This window comes from Dipodomys spectabilis, unplaced genomic scaffold, assembly GCF_019054845.1.
Source record: "Dipodomys spectabilis isolate Male_0828 unplaced genomic scaffold, ASM1905484v1 ptg000043l, whole genome shotgun sequence".
NCBI classification, from domain to species: domain Eukaryota; kingdom Metazoa; phylum Chordata; class Mammalia; order Rodentia; family Heteromyidae; genus Dipodomys; species Dipodomys spectabilis.
This window is the reverse complement of record NW_024870720.1, coordinates 27,144,985-27,158,011: the sequence shown is the minus strand read 5'-3', so window position 1 is coordinate 27,158,011 and position 13,027 is coordinate 27,144,985. Positions and strand designations below refer to the sequence as shown.

The 13,027-nt window shown below is 36.0% G+C and overlaps 1 protein-coding gene across 5 annotated transcripts in view; it reads right to left on the bottom strand.

Annotated features, from left to right (window-relative positions):
- Positions 1-13,027, bottom strand: part of Slc4a4 (solute carrier family 4 member 4) — a 315,411-nt gene that overhangs the window by 35,460 nt on the left and 266,924 nt on the right. For all 5 annotated transcript variants that reach the window (XM_042678216.1, XM_042678217.1, XM_042678214.1 and 2 more), the window contains 2 exons: positions 2,422-2,535; positions 1,004-1,165 (listed from right to left, as the gene is read on the bottom strand). In XM_042678216.1, coding sequence (XP_042534150.1) covers positions 1,004-1,165; positions 2,422-2,535 — 276 coding nt within the window. The remainder of the gene's footprint in view (positions 1-1,003; positions 1,166-2,421; positions 2,536-13,027) is intronic.

Genomic DNA, 13,027 nt, shown 5'->3' with positions numbered 1-13,027 from the left:
ATCATCTTGCTTCCCTTACATAGCTATTATAAAAAGAAGTAATAAGTTGACATATAATATGAAGTTCTTACAATGTTGCCTGACTCACAGTAGGAATCCAATACGTTTTAACTTCTATTAGTGTTATGATTCATCTCTCACTTCACCAGAGGGTATTTATGAAACTATTTGTGACCTAAAGTCAGTAGAAATGGAAAACATGATATAAGGTAAGAACATTTATGCAGCTGTCTTGAAAGATGTTTCAGACCACTAAAGCATTTTTTAAGGCATATAACAAATGAAATCTGTAACAAATACAAAATAAAGCATTTGCTTCTCCTTACCTTATGGTCAGTAATGCCCTGAGACAACGATTTCAAAACTAGCATATAAATACTTAGCAACATCTTGAAACCGTTGAATAATCATTATGAATAAGCCTTCAGTGTTTCCAAACACAAAGAAATGATATTTAAAGAGATGGGAATACTCATTGCCCTGATTTGATCATTATACCTTCTACATATGTATCAAATTATTACACTAAATCAAATTAATATGTACAATTAATTTTATTTTCAGTGCTAGGATCTTATGCATGCCAGGCAACTATTCAGTTATATTTCACAATTCTATATTTTTAAGGCAAAGAAAAGAATACATTATGAGTTGATTTAACATATAACAGGGCTCATTATAGGTTAATTTAATCTTTGATTATCATTTCCTTCATTAAGGACAGGTAACAACATTAAAATCAACAGTAGGATGACTGGTTAAGAGGTAAAGTATTATTGATATTTGCTCTTTGGTAGTGATGGAGAGATGGGTGAACCATATTTCTTGAAACTGAAGTGAGTTTCCCTCAGGTATTGCATTGAGGATCTGTGTCAACACAGGTGATCTATGCTCTGCCAAAATCTAACTCACAATAAAGCTGTCTTTGTTTTGAATCACTTAGCAGTATAAAGAATGGAAAGGAGTTCAGAAGTCATTGATAACCATTATTATGGACACTTACCTTGAGTTTGTGTTCTTTCCTGTTTACAATCACAGCTGTGATTTGCTGGTCCATGAAAATCAGAATAGTGACCAACAAGGCAGGAATAGCAGCGGCAAGGTATACCCACCAGGGGTTTCCTCCGAATGGGGGTATAAACCATCCCCGGTTTGGACTTGTTGGCTTAAAGCAAAGAAAAGAATAGTCTTCAGAATAGTATCACGTGGATATGTGATACTTGGTGAAAAAAAATCAATGAGAGTATAGACTTTTATTTTTGGAGAGTCAACATATTAAAAAATAGAAAGTTATAGACTGAAGATTTTTGGTAAATACCAAAAGTCTTCCCAGAGGATGCCATTTTTTAAAGGTATCTTTTAAAGAAAAGGAGAGAAAGGATATGGGCTGTTGGAAAGGCAGGGGATGCTGTTTTGTTAACTTTCTAGTACCAGGAAAATTTACAAACATTTAATAGATATTGAATCAATTAATGATGATTGGTTGAGTGAGAACATATCTTTGATTATGCATATATAATGGCAGACCCAATGCAAAATTATCATTTGCTGTCCCCTAACTATTCCTTCCTTATTACATAGCTGTTCAACTAAAATGCAGGCAGCTTAATATATCTTAGCCCATATGTGATCTCAATAATAGAGAGGATGAATACTGTTCTAGAAAAGAGGAAATGACTCAAATGGAGATTTATCCATTATACCCATATAATATAATAGGTTCACAAATAATTCTGTCTTTTTGGTAACAACTAAAATTTACATGATATATAAATGTATTTGGCAAAGTGTCTGTTAGTGTAAAAAGGGAATTAATTTGGACTAGAAAGCTTGAGTTTTAATTCTATTCTTGTTTTTTTTTAGGTCCGGTTGTGGGGCCTGAACTCTGGGCCTGGGCACTGTCCCTCAGCTCTTCAGCTCAAGGCTAGTGCTCTACCACTTGAGCCACAGCGCCACTTCCGGCTTTTTTCTTTTTGCTTATGTGGTGCTGAGGAATCAAACCCAGGGCCTCATGCATGCAAGGCAAGCGCTCTACCACTGAGCCACCTTCCCAGCCCTAATTCTATTCTTTAACATCACTAGTTTAACCAGGTATATTTTATCTTATTTTTATTATGCAGCATATATCCTAGAATTATTATCTGGATCAAGGAGACAGGTATGTGAAAATACTTCAGATATTTGTAATGTTACAAGTTATTTTAAAATAAAAATCAATACAGTGGGAACCTTTGCTTTTGATTCTAGTCTTGCCATTTAATTTTGGGGCAGAAGTTTGACTGTGTGAGCCTAACAATGGACAGTTTTTGAAAAAATGAATCCTTATACAAAGCTAACTGAAATAGTCACAGTAAACTGAGATAGAGGCAGGAAGAAAGTAGAAGAATTAGTGAAACAATGCAAAGGTAGACATCTGCTTACCTTGAACTCGCTTGGCACAATTAGTTTTGGAGTGTCCACACCTACCAGAGCATCTATCCCACAAAATATGAGAATAGACAAGATAATGGCAAAATCACTGATCAATTTTCTTGCCTGAAAAGAAAAAGAAACAAGCACTCTTTAGCACCAGATACATATAATTCTGCATTTGAAGTGAACAAAAATTTCTGCAGTTGCTAACAACTTTTTTTTTGTCAGTTAGGAGACTTGAACTCTGGGCCTGAACACTGTCCATGAGCTCTTTAGCTCAAGGCTAGCACTTTACCACTTGAGCCACAGCACCACTTCCGGTTTTCTGGTGGTTTATTGGAGATAAGAGTTTCATGGCTTTTCCTGCCTGGGTTGGCTTTGAACTGCAATTGTCAGATCTCAGCTTCCTGAGTAGTTAGGACTATAGGCACGAGCCATTGGTGCCTGGCTTGCTAACAATTTATAATGACCAATTCTTTAAGAAATTATCAGCCTGCCAGACATAAGACCCTACAAACCACTAATGTATATTCTATGTGTGTGTCTGTGTGCATGTTTTGCATTCACAAGCAAGGCAAGAAAAATATATCTTTGAAATATACCATATATGCACTTATCCTGTATACAATATACATGAAAAAATAGATAAGAATGAAATTTAAGCATGTATTGCACTAAGACATCAAATTCTGTTTATGTAGACAGTAGCACTATGGTGAATAAAATACAGTCTCAAAAGGTAACCTAAACACACACACACACACACACACACACACACACACACAAACTATTAGTCAGGGAAAGAATTACAACTTCCAATCCATTGGGAAAGACCACAGTAAAGTCAAGTGATAGAGGGCAGAAATGTGAAGGCTGACTTAGTTCTGTTTTTTTAAATTATTTTTTTATCTTAAGTAGATGTACAATGGAGTTCTCATTCAACCAATTGGTTTTTGAGTACAATGCATTTTGATTGATGTCATGTCTTTCACCATCCTTCCCTCCAACCCAACTTCTTCCCTCAATTTCCTTAATTTTGTAAGATATGCATTAAATATGATAACTGCATTTTTCCCCTGCATCCTCTTTTCATTCACCTCCCTTCCTTCCTATCCCTGAATTTTCCACATCTATCAAGTGGTGTTTTTTTGATAGTGAGTTCATTTTTCTAAGAATCTGCACTGTTTGAATTGTCCCCTACAAATATGATGCTTTGGTTAATACATTTGTGTACACTTGCATACAGACCCATATGTATTTACTTGTGCATTTATTAATGAGCTGTTAATTCCACATATGAAAGAAATGGTGCATCCTTTATCCCACTGGGCCTGACTTCACTTAAAATAATTTTTCCAGGACGATCCATTTATTTGCAAATGATGTAATAACATTCTTCCATAGGTATGAGTAAAATTCCATGTGTGTATATATAACACTGCATTTTCTTGATCCGTTCATCCATTGAAGGGTATCTGAACTGTTTCCGTACCATAGCTATGATGAGTAAGGGACTTGGTTGTACAAGAGGCTTTACTGTATTCTGATTTGCAATCTTTTGGATAATACCCAAGAGTGGTATTGCTGCATCATAGGAGACTTCTATGCTTACTTTTTTGAGGAATCTCCAAACTGGTATCCACAGTGGTTGAACAAGTTGACATTCCCACCAACAGTGTATTAGGGCTCCTTTCTCCCCACATTTGCACCAACATCTGTTGTTTATATTCTTGGTGATGGCCATTCTAAATGGGATGAGATGGAATCCCATTCTTATTTTGATGTGCATTTCCTTTACCGGCCAGAGATGTTGATATTTCTTCATGTTTTGATTGGCTGTTTTTATTTCTGAGAATTGTCTTATCTCCTTTGTCCATTTATCATTTCGGTTGTTAATTCTTAAGGGTTTAGTTTCTTTAGTACTTTGTATATTTTGGATATCAAGTCACTGTCTGAGTATAAGTGTCAAAGATCTTCTCTCCCATTCTGTAGGCTGTTGTTTTAGCTGGTCACCTACGCCCTTTGCTGTGCAGAAACTTCTTGGTTTGATGAATTCCCATTTGTCAGTTCTATTTTTGATGTGCTGAACTCCTGAAACTTTACTCAGAAATTTCCTGCCTAATGTTTCTCCTACTCCTTCTTGTAGTAGTTTTGTGGTTTCAGATCTTACATTGAAGTCTTTGATCCAGTTTGAATTGATATTAGATCAGGGTGATGTATAGATCCAGTTTCCATTTTCTCTGAATGTAGACATCCAGTTTTCTCATTATCATGTGCTAAAGAGGCTTTTTTTCATCCTATGTTTTTGGCTTTTCTATCAAATATTTGATGGCTGCTGTAGGTTTTTCAGTTTATTTCTGAGTCTTCTATTCTGTTCCATTGGTCCTTGGGCCTGTTTTTAATACCAGTATCAAGCTTGTTCAATATTATAGCTCAGTAGCCAAGTAGCCAGTATTACTTTTTTGCCCAGGATTACTTTTTGTGATTCAAGGGCTTTTCTGGATATGAATTTTTGGATTGTTTTCTCTTTCTCAGTGAAGAATGACATTGATATTTTGAATTTGTAGGTTGAATTTGTAGATTGCCCTAGGCAGTATTATCATTTTCATGATATTAATTCTGACAGAAACACAAGAAGTCTTTCTGCTTCCTAATGTCTTCAATTTCAATTAAATTCCCAACAACAAACCCTCAAAGAAACAACTGACCAATTAATAAGAGGGCTAAAGACTTAAAGAGAAACTTCTCTGAAGAGGAAATAAGAATGGCCAATAGACACATGAAGAAATGCTCAGCCTCTCTAGCCATAAAAGAAATGCAAATCAAAACAACATTGAGATTCCACCTCACCTCAGTTAGGATGGCTATAATCAAGAACTCTAACAACAACAGATGCTGGAGGGGATGTGGCCAGAAGGGAACCCTACTGCATTTTGGTGAGAGTGTAAACTTTGGAAGGTAGTATGGAGGTTCCTCAAAAGACTCCACATTGGGCTGGGAAGGTGGCTCAGTGGTAGAGTGCTTGCCTTGTATGCATGAGACCCTGGGTTCGATTCCTCAGCACCACATAAGCAAAAAGAAAAAAGCTGGAAGTGGCACTGTAGCTCAAGTGGTAGGGCGCTAGCCTTGAGCTGAAGAGCTGAGGGACAACCCAGGCCCAGAGTTCAGGCCCCACGACCGGAACCCCCAAAAAAATTTTTTAAAAAGACTCCACATATAGCTCCCCTATGACCCAGCAATCCCACTTTTGGGCATTTACCCAAATGATCACAAACAAGACCGTAGTAAAGCTACCAGCACAACTATGCAGCATTATTGCAGCATTATTTACCATAGCTAAGATATAGAACCAACCCAGATGGCCCCAGATGGAATTCTATTCCTCCATCAGAAAGAATGACCTCACCTCATTTGTTAGGAAATGGAAAGACTTGGAAAAAATTATATTAAGTAAAATAAACCAGGCCCAAAGAAACATAGGTCGCATGGTTTCCTTTACTTGCAATAACTAGTATACATCATCTTAGACAAGCAGAAAAGTTCAGATAAGATGATGTTAAGCGAAATGAACGCCAAGGTAGGGACACAAGTGGTTTTTTCTTTCTTGCTATTGTTTCTAATGTAATTATAAGGTACCATGTGATTTTTTTTGTTGCTTTGTATGTCCCTCCCCCATGGTATAACCCCTGTTTTCACTGTATTCGATGTTGGTATAATTTGGGGAGGGGAAGGGAGAAAACAAATTGTTTAAATAGGGATACCCACTGCAACAATGAGATGTACAAGATACTATGTTGAAAAACAAACTTTACAATTTAGGTGGGGTGTGGGGATGGAGAAGGGGGAGTGTAGTTGAGGAGGTGGGAGGGAAGGGATGGGAAGGGAAAAACAAAGGAGGCGGCAGCAATGCTTGACAAGAAATGTACTCATTACCTTGCTCATGTAACTGTAACCCCTCTGTACAGCATTTTCACAATAAAAATCATTTAAAAAACACTATAGTATCAATGGAGAGCTCTCTTTCACTTCCTTAGTTTGATTTCTGAGTATTTATTTATTTATTTATTTATATTTAGCAGCCCAGGGAATTGAATTGAGGGCCTTATGCTTAGTAGGCAGGTACTCTACAAATTGAGCCACACATTCTTTTTCTATTGTAAGGTAGGTTCTTGTTTTCCTGAGGTTCTAGCCCACGCTAGCTTGAGCTGCAATCCACCTATTTGTGCTTCCCAGTACTACGGGGAATGTCAGATGTGTACTACTACACTCAGTCATTGTGTTTCTCTTGAAGTTAAGATAACAAGCATGTAATATTGTAGTTGGCCGTGGTTAAGATGGAGACTTGTAGAATTTTCTCGAACTATAACCCTCTGATTTCTACCTTCCAAGTAGCTAGGATTGAAGGCTTGAGCCCCCATGCCCAGCTAGAATGGATAGTGTTTGTCAAAGAATACTCTTCAGCTAGTTTTTAAAGTCTATGTAATGCAGGACATTTCTTTCCACTATGTAAGAATGGCTACCTTTATCTGCTTATCCTCCAAATTCCTACATGCCTGCTTCTAGGACAGTAGCTTGTTTTTGTCAGACACAACATTAGATCATGTCCTTTCCCATGACATGAATGCAAAATGGCCACTTATGAGACATTACCTGGAGCACGGACTTTTTGGTTATATGGAGGTTGTTCTAGCTTCTAGAGGCACTGCTGAGAGTTTAAGAGCATTATTAAACCCTGATATCCATCGGGCTCCTGTGGCTCACACCTGTAATCCTAGGTATTCAAGAGGCTGAGATCTGAGGATCACAGTTCAAAGCCAGCCTGAGCAGGAAACTTCAATAAGACTATCACCTATTAATCACAGAAAAAGCTGGAAGTGGAGCTTTGGTAGAGTTCTAGCCTTGAGCAAAAGGAGCTAAAGGACAGTGCCCAGGCTCAGATTTCATGGCTTAGTACTAGCAAAAACAAAACAACAATAAAAAACCCATGTTTTCCAGATCTCCCATAAGAAAGGTACATATTGTAGTGCAATTTGAGCATTCAACAAGAATTTACTTGGGTCCTCATATTATATTTGGTGCTAAGGACACCAGAGGGGAAGAAAGCTGATATAACCCATGCCTTCATCAGCTCAGATCCAAGTTATATACAAGGAAGCCTGCCTACATAAAATGAGGGTTGATTTAAAAATTATGAAGTTATCTAAGAGATACTGGTCAGTTTTCTGATGCTGCCAAAATGAGGAAGGAGAGATTGATGAAGGATAGAATAACACAGTTCTCAGGGTACAGGGCTCCTGAAAGAGAAGTGAATCACTATAGCCAGGTATTCAGTAGAGACTGAAGTCAGGAATGGAAATTAGCTGGCAGTGTGAGTATGTTGAAGGGCAGAGTGTTGAATTCTTAGGACTATTATGAGGTCTTAGGAGCCTTGGGTACTATTAGCAACAGAATCAAAGGTGGTTCTTCTGTCAGGGAGGTTCTTTGTCACTTGAAGGACCAAATTCTGTGAAGTTTAGTTTCCTTGAGAAGCATACATCAAGAACAGAGGCCAGCTAAGGGACTTTTGAGGGGCAAATTAACACCAATTATACCCCATAATGTCAAGAACAAGCCAATGACAAGGATGGATTTAGAGAAAAAAACCGTAAGATACAAGTTAGGAGCACAGTTACAGTAGTCAGGTGAGCTAGGTTGGGATTTCAGCAGTATTACTTACAATCTGCAAATATTTATCAACTCTTAGTTTTTATTGCTTCATCTGCAAAAGAGAACCAAGATACCTAAAACAATACCCAACACTGGTTTAATATATGAATATAAAATGTGAATATGAATATGGAAATTATTTAACATGTCTAGGTAAATTAACTGCCTATGTGAACCTTACTATGTAAAATTATGTTTTATTTTAAAATATGCCTCAAACATCAGAAAATAAGTCCTAGAACTTCCAGATTCAAATCAGTACCTATTCCATTATTCTCCTTGAGAAGTATTCATTTATTTCAATGGTGTCACTATTGTTACAGGTAATTTTAAAATTCTTTTTATAAATTTATTATTGATCACAGATAGATTTCTATTTGCTTAAGATATTAATTTTTGTGTTTATTTCTGTTCTAAGATAAATATGCTCATTGTAGAACATTTAGAAAATGGGAGACAATTTTTTTCCTATTTCTACTATTTAGCAATAAATTTCAATATTTTTAAATAAACTTCAATGTCGAATTTATGAAATACTTTAATACATGCATGTTCATGAATGTATGTTTACATGTGCACAATAGTTTTTCATATTATGCTTTATGTAGTTCTTTTATATCATGTTTTCTATTCCATTTGACATTTTCTGTAATAGTAAAGACTAATGATGTCAGTCTATTATACGGAGTATATATCTCAAAATATCATTTTTCTAATATCCTACTGTTTAGATTGCTTCCAACTTTTCACTTCAATATAAAATATCCTAAATAAATCTTTGCACATATGTAGGCCTGTTTTCTTAGAGTAAATTCCTGTCAGCTGAATTATTCTGTCAATGTGTATATAGAAATTTAAGGCTTTAGTATATAATACAAAATAACCTTCTAGAATGTTATAGTAAATGTAAAATAGTCAACTCTTCTAAAATCATAACTTCCATAGCTTAATGAAATCAGTGATTTTTTGCCCTTTTCTGAACTCTCATATTTAATACAGATTCTAAAAAAAATATAGCAACCTTTAAATGACGTTAATGTCTGTTCTCAGAATTATTTTATTAACTTCATAAACCAAACATTTTATGGCTAGAGAATAAACAACTACTAATGGACACAAAGTGCACTCTGACAGCAGAATATTTGTATGGTCAAAAGTCCAGCTAGTCAGAGCCATTTTTCAAAAGCAATCAGCTGGAATATAGCAATGCCTTCTCTGATCCAGGAATAGGATTACAGGCGTGAGCCACCGATGCCCAGCTCTTTTTTTTTTTTAATAAGTTTTTTATTGTGAAAATACTGTACTGTACAGAGGGTTTACAGTTACATGAGCAAGGTAATGAGCACATTTCTTAGCCAGCATTGTTGCCTCCTCCTTTGTTTTTTCCCCTACCATCCCTTCCCTCCCACCTCCTCACTATACTCCAACCCCCCCTCCCCCGCTGCCTAAATTGTAAAGTTTGTTAAATTTAGTGGATTTCCAGGTCTTCATCACCAGGATTTTTCTGACATCTTACTGGGTTGTTCCTAACTCCCAACTCTTGAGGCTGGAGTGTTCTCAAATTCAAATCTTGAACTGTCTTCTATGTATATTCTGGCCATAAGTGATCTCATTCAGTCTCATGTCTGCAGGAGAAACCATCCTTCTGAACTTCAGACTCATGTAACTACTGACTCACTTGGATATCTTATAGACCTCAGAAAATTATGTCAGATATTAAGTCTTTGATCTTCCTGGTTCCTTTCTTCTATCCAACCTGCACTACTACAAATGCTCTAATTCTGCTCTTTCAGTAGTTGTGTCTATCTAATAAACAGCAGTTGAACTTTCTCCCTTGTTCAGAACAAACTTTGGGACTCACTGGACCTTAAAATAAGTTAATAAATTATCCTGGAAATACACCCAAAGGACAATTAAAGTTGAAGGTAGAATTAAAGTTGATAAGGGGTGATTAAGTCTAGATAACATAGGGGGTCAACTGTCATCACAAGCTTCCTTATAAGTGAATGGAGGGAGGTAGGAAAGTCAGGATCAGAATGATGTATGAGAAAAATTCAGCCATCTACTCTTTGGAGTTGAGGAAGGGGCCATGCACCAAGAAATGCAGACAATTTTAGACGCTGAAACAGGGAATGTATTCTTTCCTAAAGTATTTAGAAGGAAGGCAGCACTTCATTCCTTGGACTTTATCCCAATGATATCAACTGTAGACTTCATACCTTCATATCTCAATCTGACCTCCAAATATGTATCTAAATCTTTGTTATTTAAAGCCACTATATATAACTAATAGGACAGAAGCAGTATTGGAGATCAAACTTGGAGCATGCTCTACCATTCAAGACATGTCCCAATTCTTTTGCTTTTGGTTGGTTTTCCAGAGAATGTCTTGGGCTTTTACCTATGCTAGCCTTAAACTACAGTCCTCCTCCCCCCACCTACCAAGTAGCTGGGATTACAATTGTGCTCCACTATTTCCAACTTATTTGTGAGACAGGGTCTTGCTACTACTTATTTCCCCTATGTTGTTCTTATATACTACAACTACAATCCTTCTATCCTTAATACCTGAGCAGCTGAGGTTATGTGGTAATCTGATGAAATAGCCACAAGAACTTAATATCTAACATAAAGTTGTACACATACACAGAGATTTTATATATATATGTATATGAACATATACATATATATATAATAGATTTTGGTGAATTCTTTTTTATTGTCAGGGTGATGTATAGAGGTGTTAGTTACATAACTAAGGTAATAAGTACATTTCTTGTCAAACTTGTTACTCCTCTCATTTTTCTCCTACTTTGCCTCTCCATTCCCCACAAGTTGTACAGATCATTTCAAACATAATGTCTTGTTATGTCACTGCTACATTGGTAGTTTTATTTAGTTTGCTATTATTTATTTATTTATTTTTGTTTGTTATTTAGTTATGGTAGTTTTATTTAGTTTGGCATTATTATAACTGTGGTAATTTTACAATAAGAACATAAAAAAAGAAATGTAAAAAAAATAGCTGAAAAGACAAATGCTAATAAATGTTCGGATTACAGTTCTTAACAGTAATGGGAACAAAGTGATTGTCTATTAATAATGCTGCTTAATCTTATTAACAATCGCAGCCCAAGTGGTAGTGTGTATAATACACTTATTTTTATTTCCCTTCCTTCTCTTTAGTTGTGCAATACCATTCAGTTACAGCAGAAATCACTCCCGGAAATGTTCATTATTAAGACATTCATTTCTAAGACATTGGAGCCATTTTAAAGATCCAAGTCAAGGAAATTGATTTTTCCCAGGTTGGTTCCCTATTCAGTGCTTATCTCCTCTAATTAGAGAAGGAAGGAAGGTGGGTCCTAGTTTAACAAACTATTCAGATCTTCCTCTATGTTAAGATTAAACTTTAATCTGTGCCAGGCAAAAGTGGAAGCAAAAAGTAAGCTAAAGATTCCAAGAGTAGCTCATACCTGCAATCCTAACTACTCGGGAAGCTGGATTCAGTGGATCACAGTTCAAAGACAGCCCAGGCAGAAAAGTTCACTAGACTCCATCTCCAAAATAATGAACAAAAAGCCAAGCAAGCATGAGGCCCTGACAGAGCTCTAACCCCAGTACTATAAAGATGCCCATCTTATGGACCATTAGACAACACATTCTGGAGTCTAGATACAGAAGATACAAGTCTATGTGTAAGAAGATACAAATTCCTTTATGTGGATCATCCTTCTCACATGTAGAAAAAGAAAAGTATCTGATTCCCTTTCATTGTTTATTTTACTTTTTATTTTATCCAACTTGATCACTTTCTAAATAACCTTTTTATGTAGGACAATTCATGAATAAGGAAATCAAATTAGAAACCCATAGTTGCAAATTTTTTTCCTAGCTATTGCTGGTGATTAAAAGTAGAACTTCTGGTGTTTGAATAAGAAAATGTGTTCCCACGGGATTTCATATCCAATCTGATGAGTTCAAAGAGCTCAAATGCAGTTCAGGAAAACATCATCCTTTTTCCATCCAAATTCAACTTTATGTCTCTCCAGGCTACATCTTCAATTTCCTAACAGCACAATCTAAGAATACACACTAAGAAAATTTATAGATTTAAATACTTGCCATTTTAGAAAGTTCATTTTTAAAAATGGTCAATGAATATACTGTAACATATGATAACTTCTAATTCCACTGAGAAAATGAGAAACATGTCTCAATTAACATGTATATATTAGACCAGTTTTGACATCTTTTCATTTGTTTGCTATTTTTAAATTAGTAAAGTATAAAGTTAATAAGACAAAACCTCCATTAATCTAATGAGAAGGAACCCATTTAAATATTTAAACTTCCAAAACAAAGACAAAATTAAATGAATGTAAAAGGCAATTCAAATAACCATATGCTGTTCTCTTATTCTTGGGCAAAAAACAACATAATAAATCTATTATAAGCATACTTTTTATGAAGGATGATACCATATTAATTATTGAGAGAGTCATAATCAAAGAGACACCAACAGCGAGAAGCTGGTTAATTTTCAGCGACTGGGGAAATGAATTTGATGCCTTGGAATCCCCAGAGGACATTTGGTTTTCACTTTGCAACTAAGTCTGCAGCTGCTCCTGAATTAACTTTAAGGAGAGGGCTGGGAGCTGCTGAGTAGTTCTCAATGGATGGAGCCATTACAGAGAGACAAGTACAGCAGCAGGAGCCCTGCAAGCTCTCAGTAAATATGAATCCATAATGTCAAGTCCTCTAGGAAGGTGGTACTTGCAAAATCCTAAACAACAATATAAAAAAAGTATTTATTCACAGGAAGAAAAACACCACCAAACAAATGTATGCCATTGGCTATGACAAAAGCACAAAATGCCATGGTAATTTTGAAACTGGATTCCTCAAG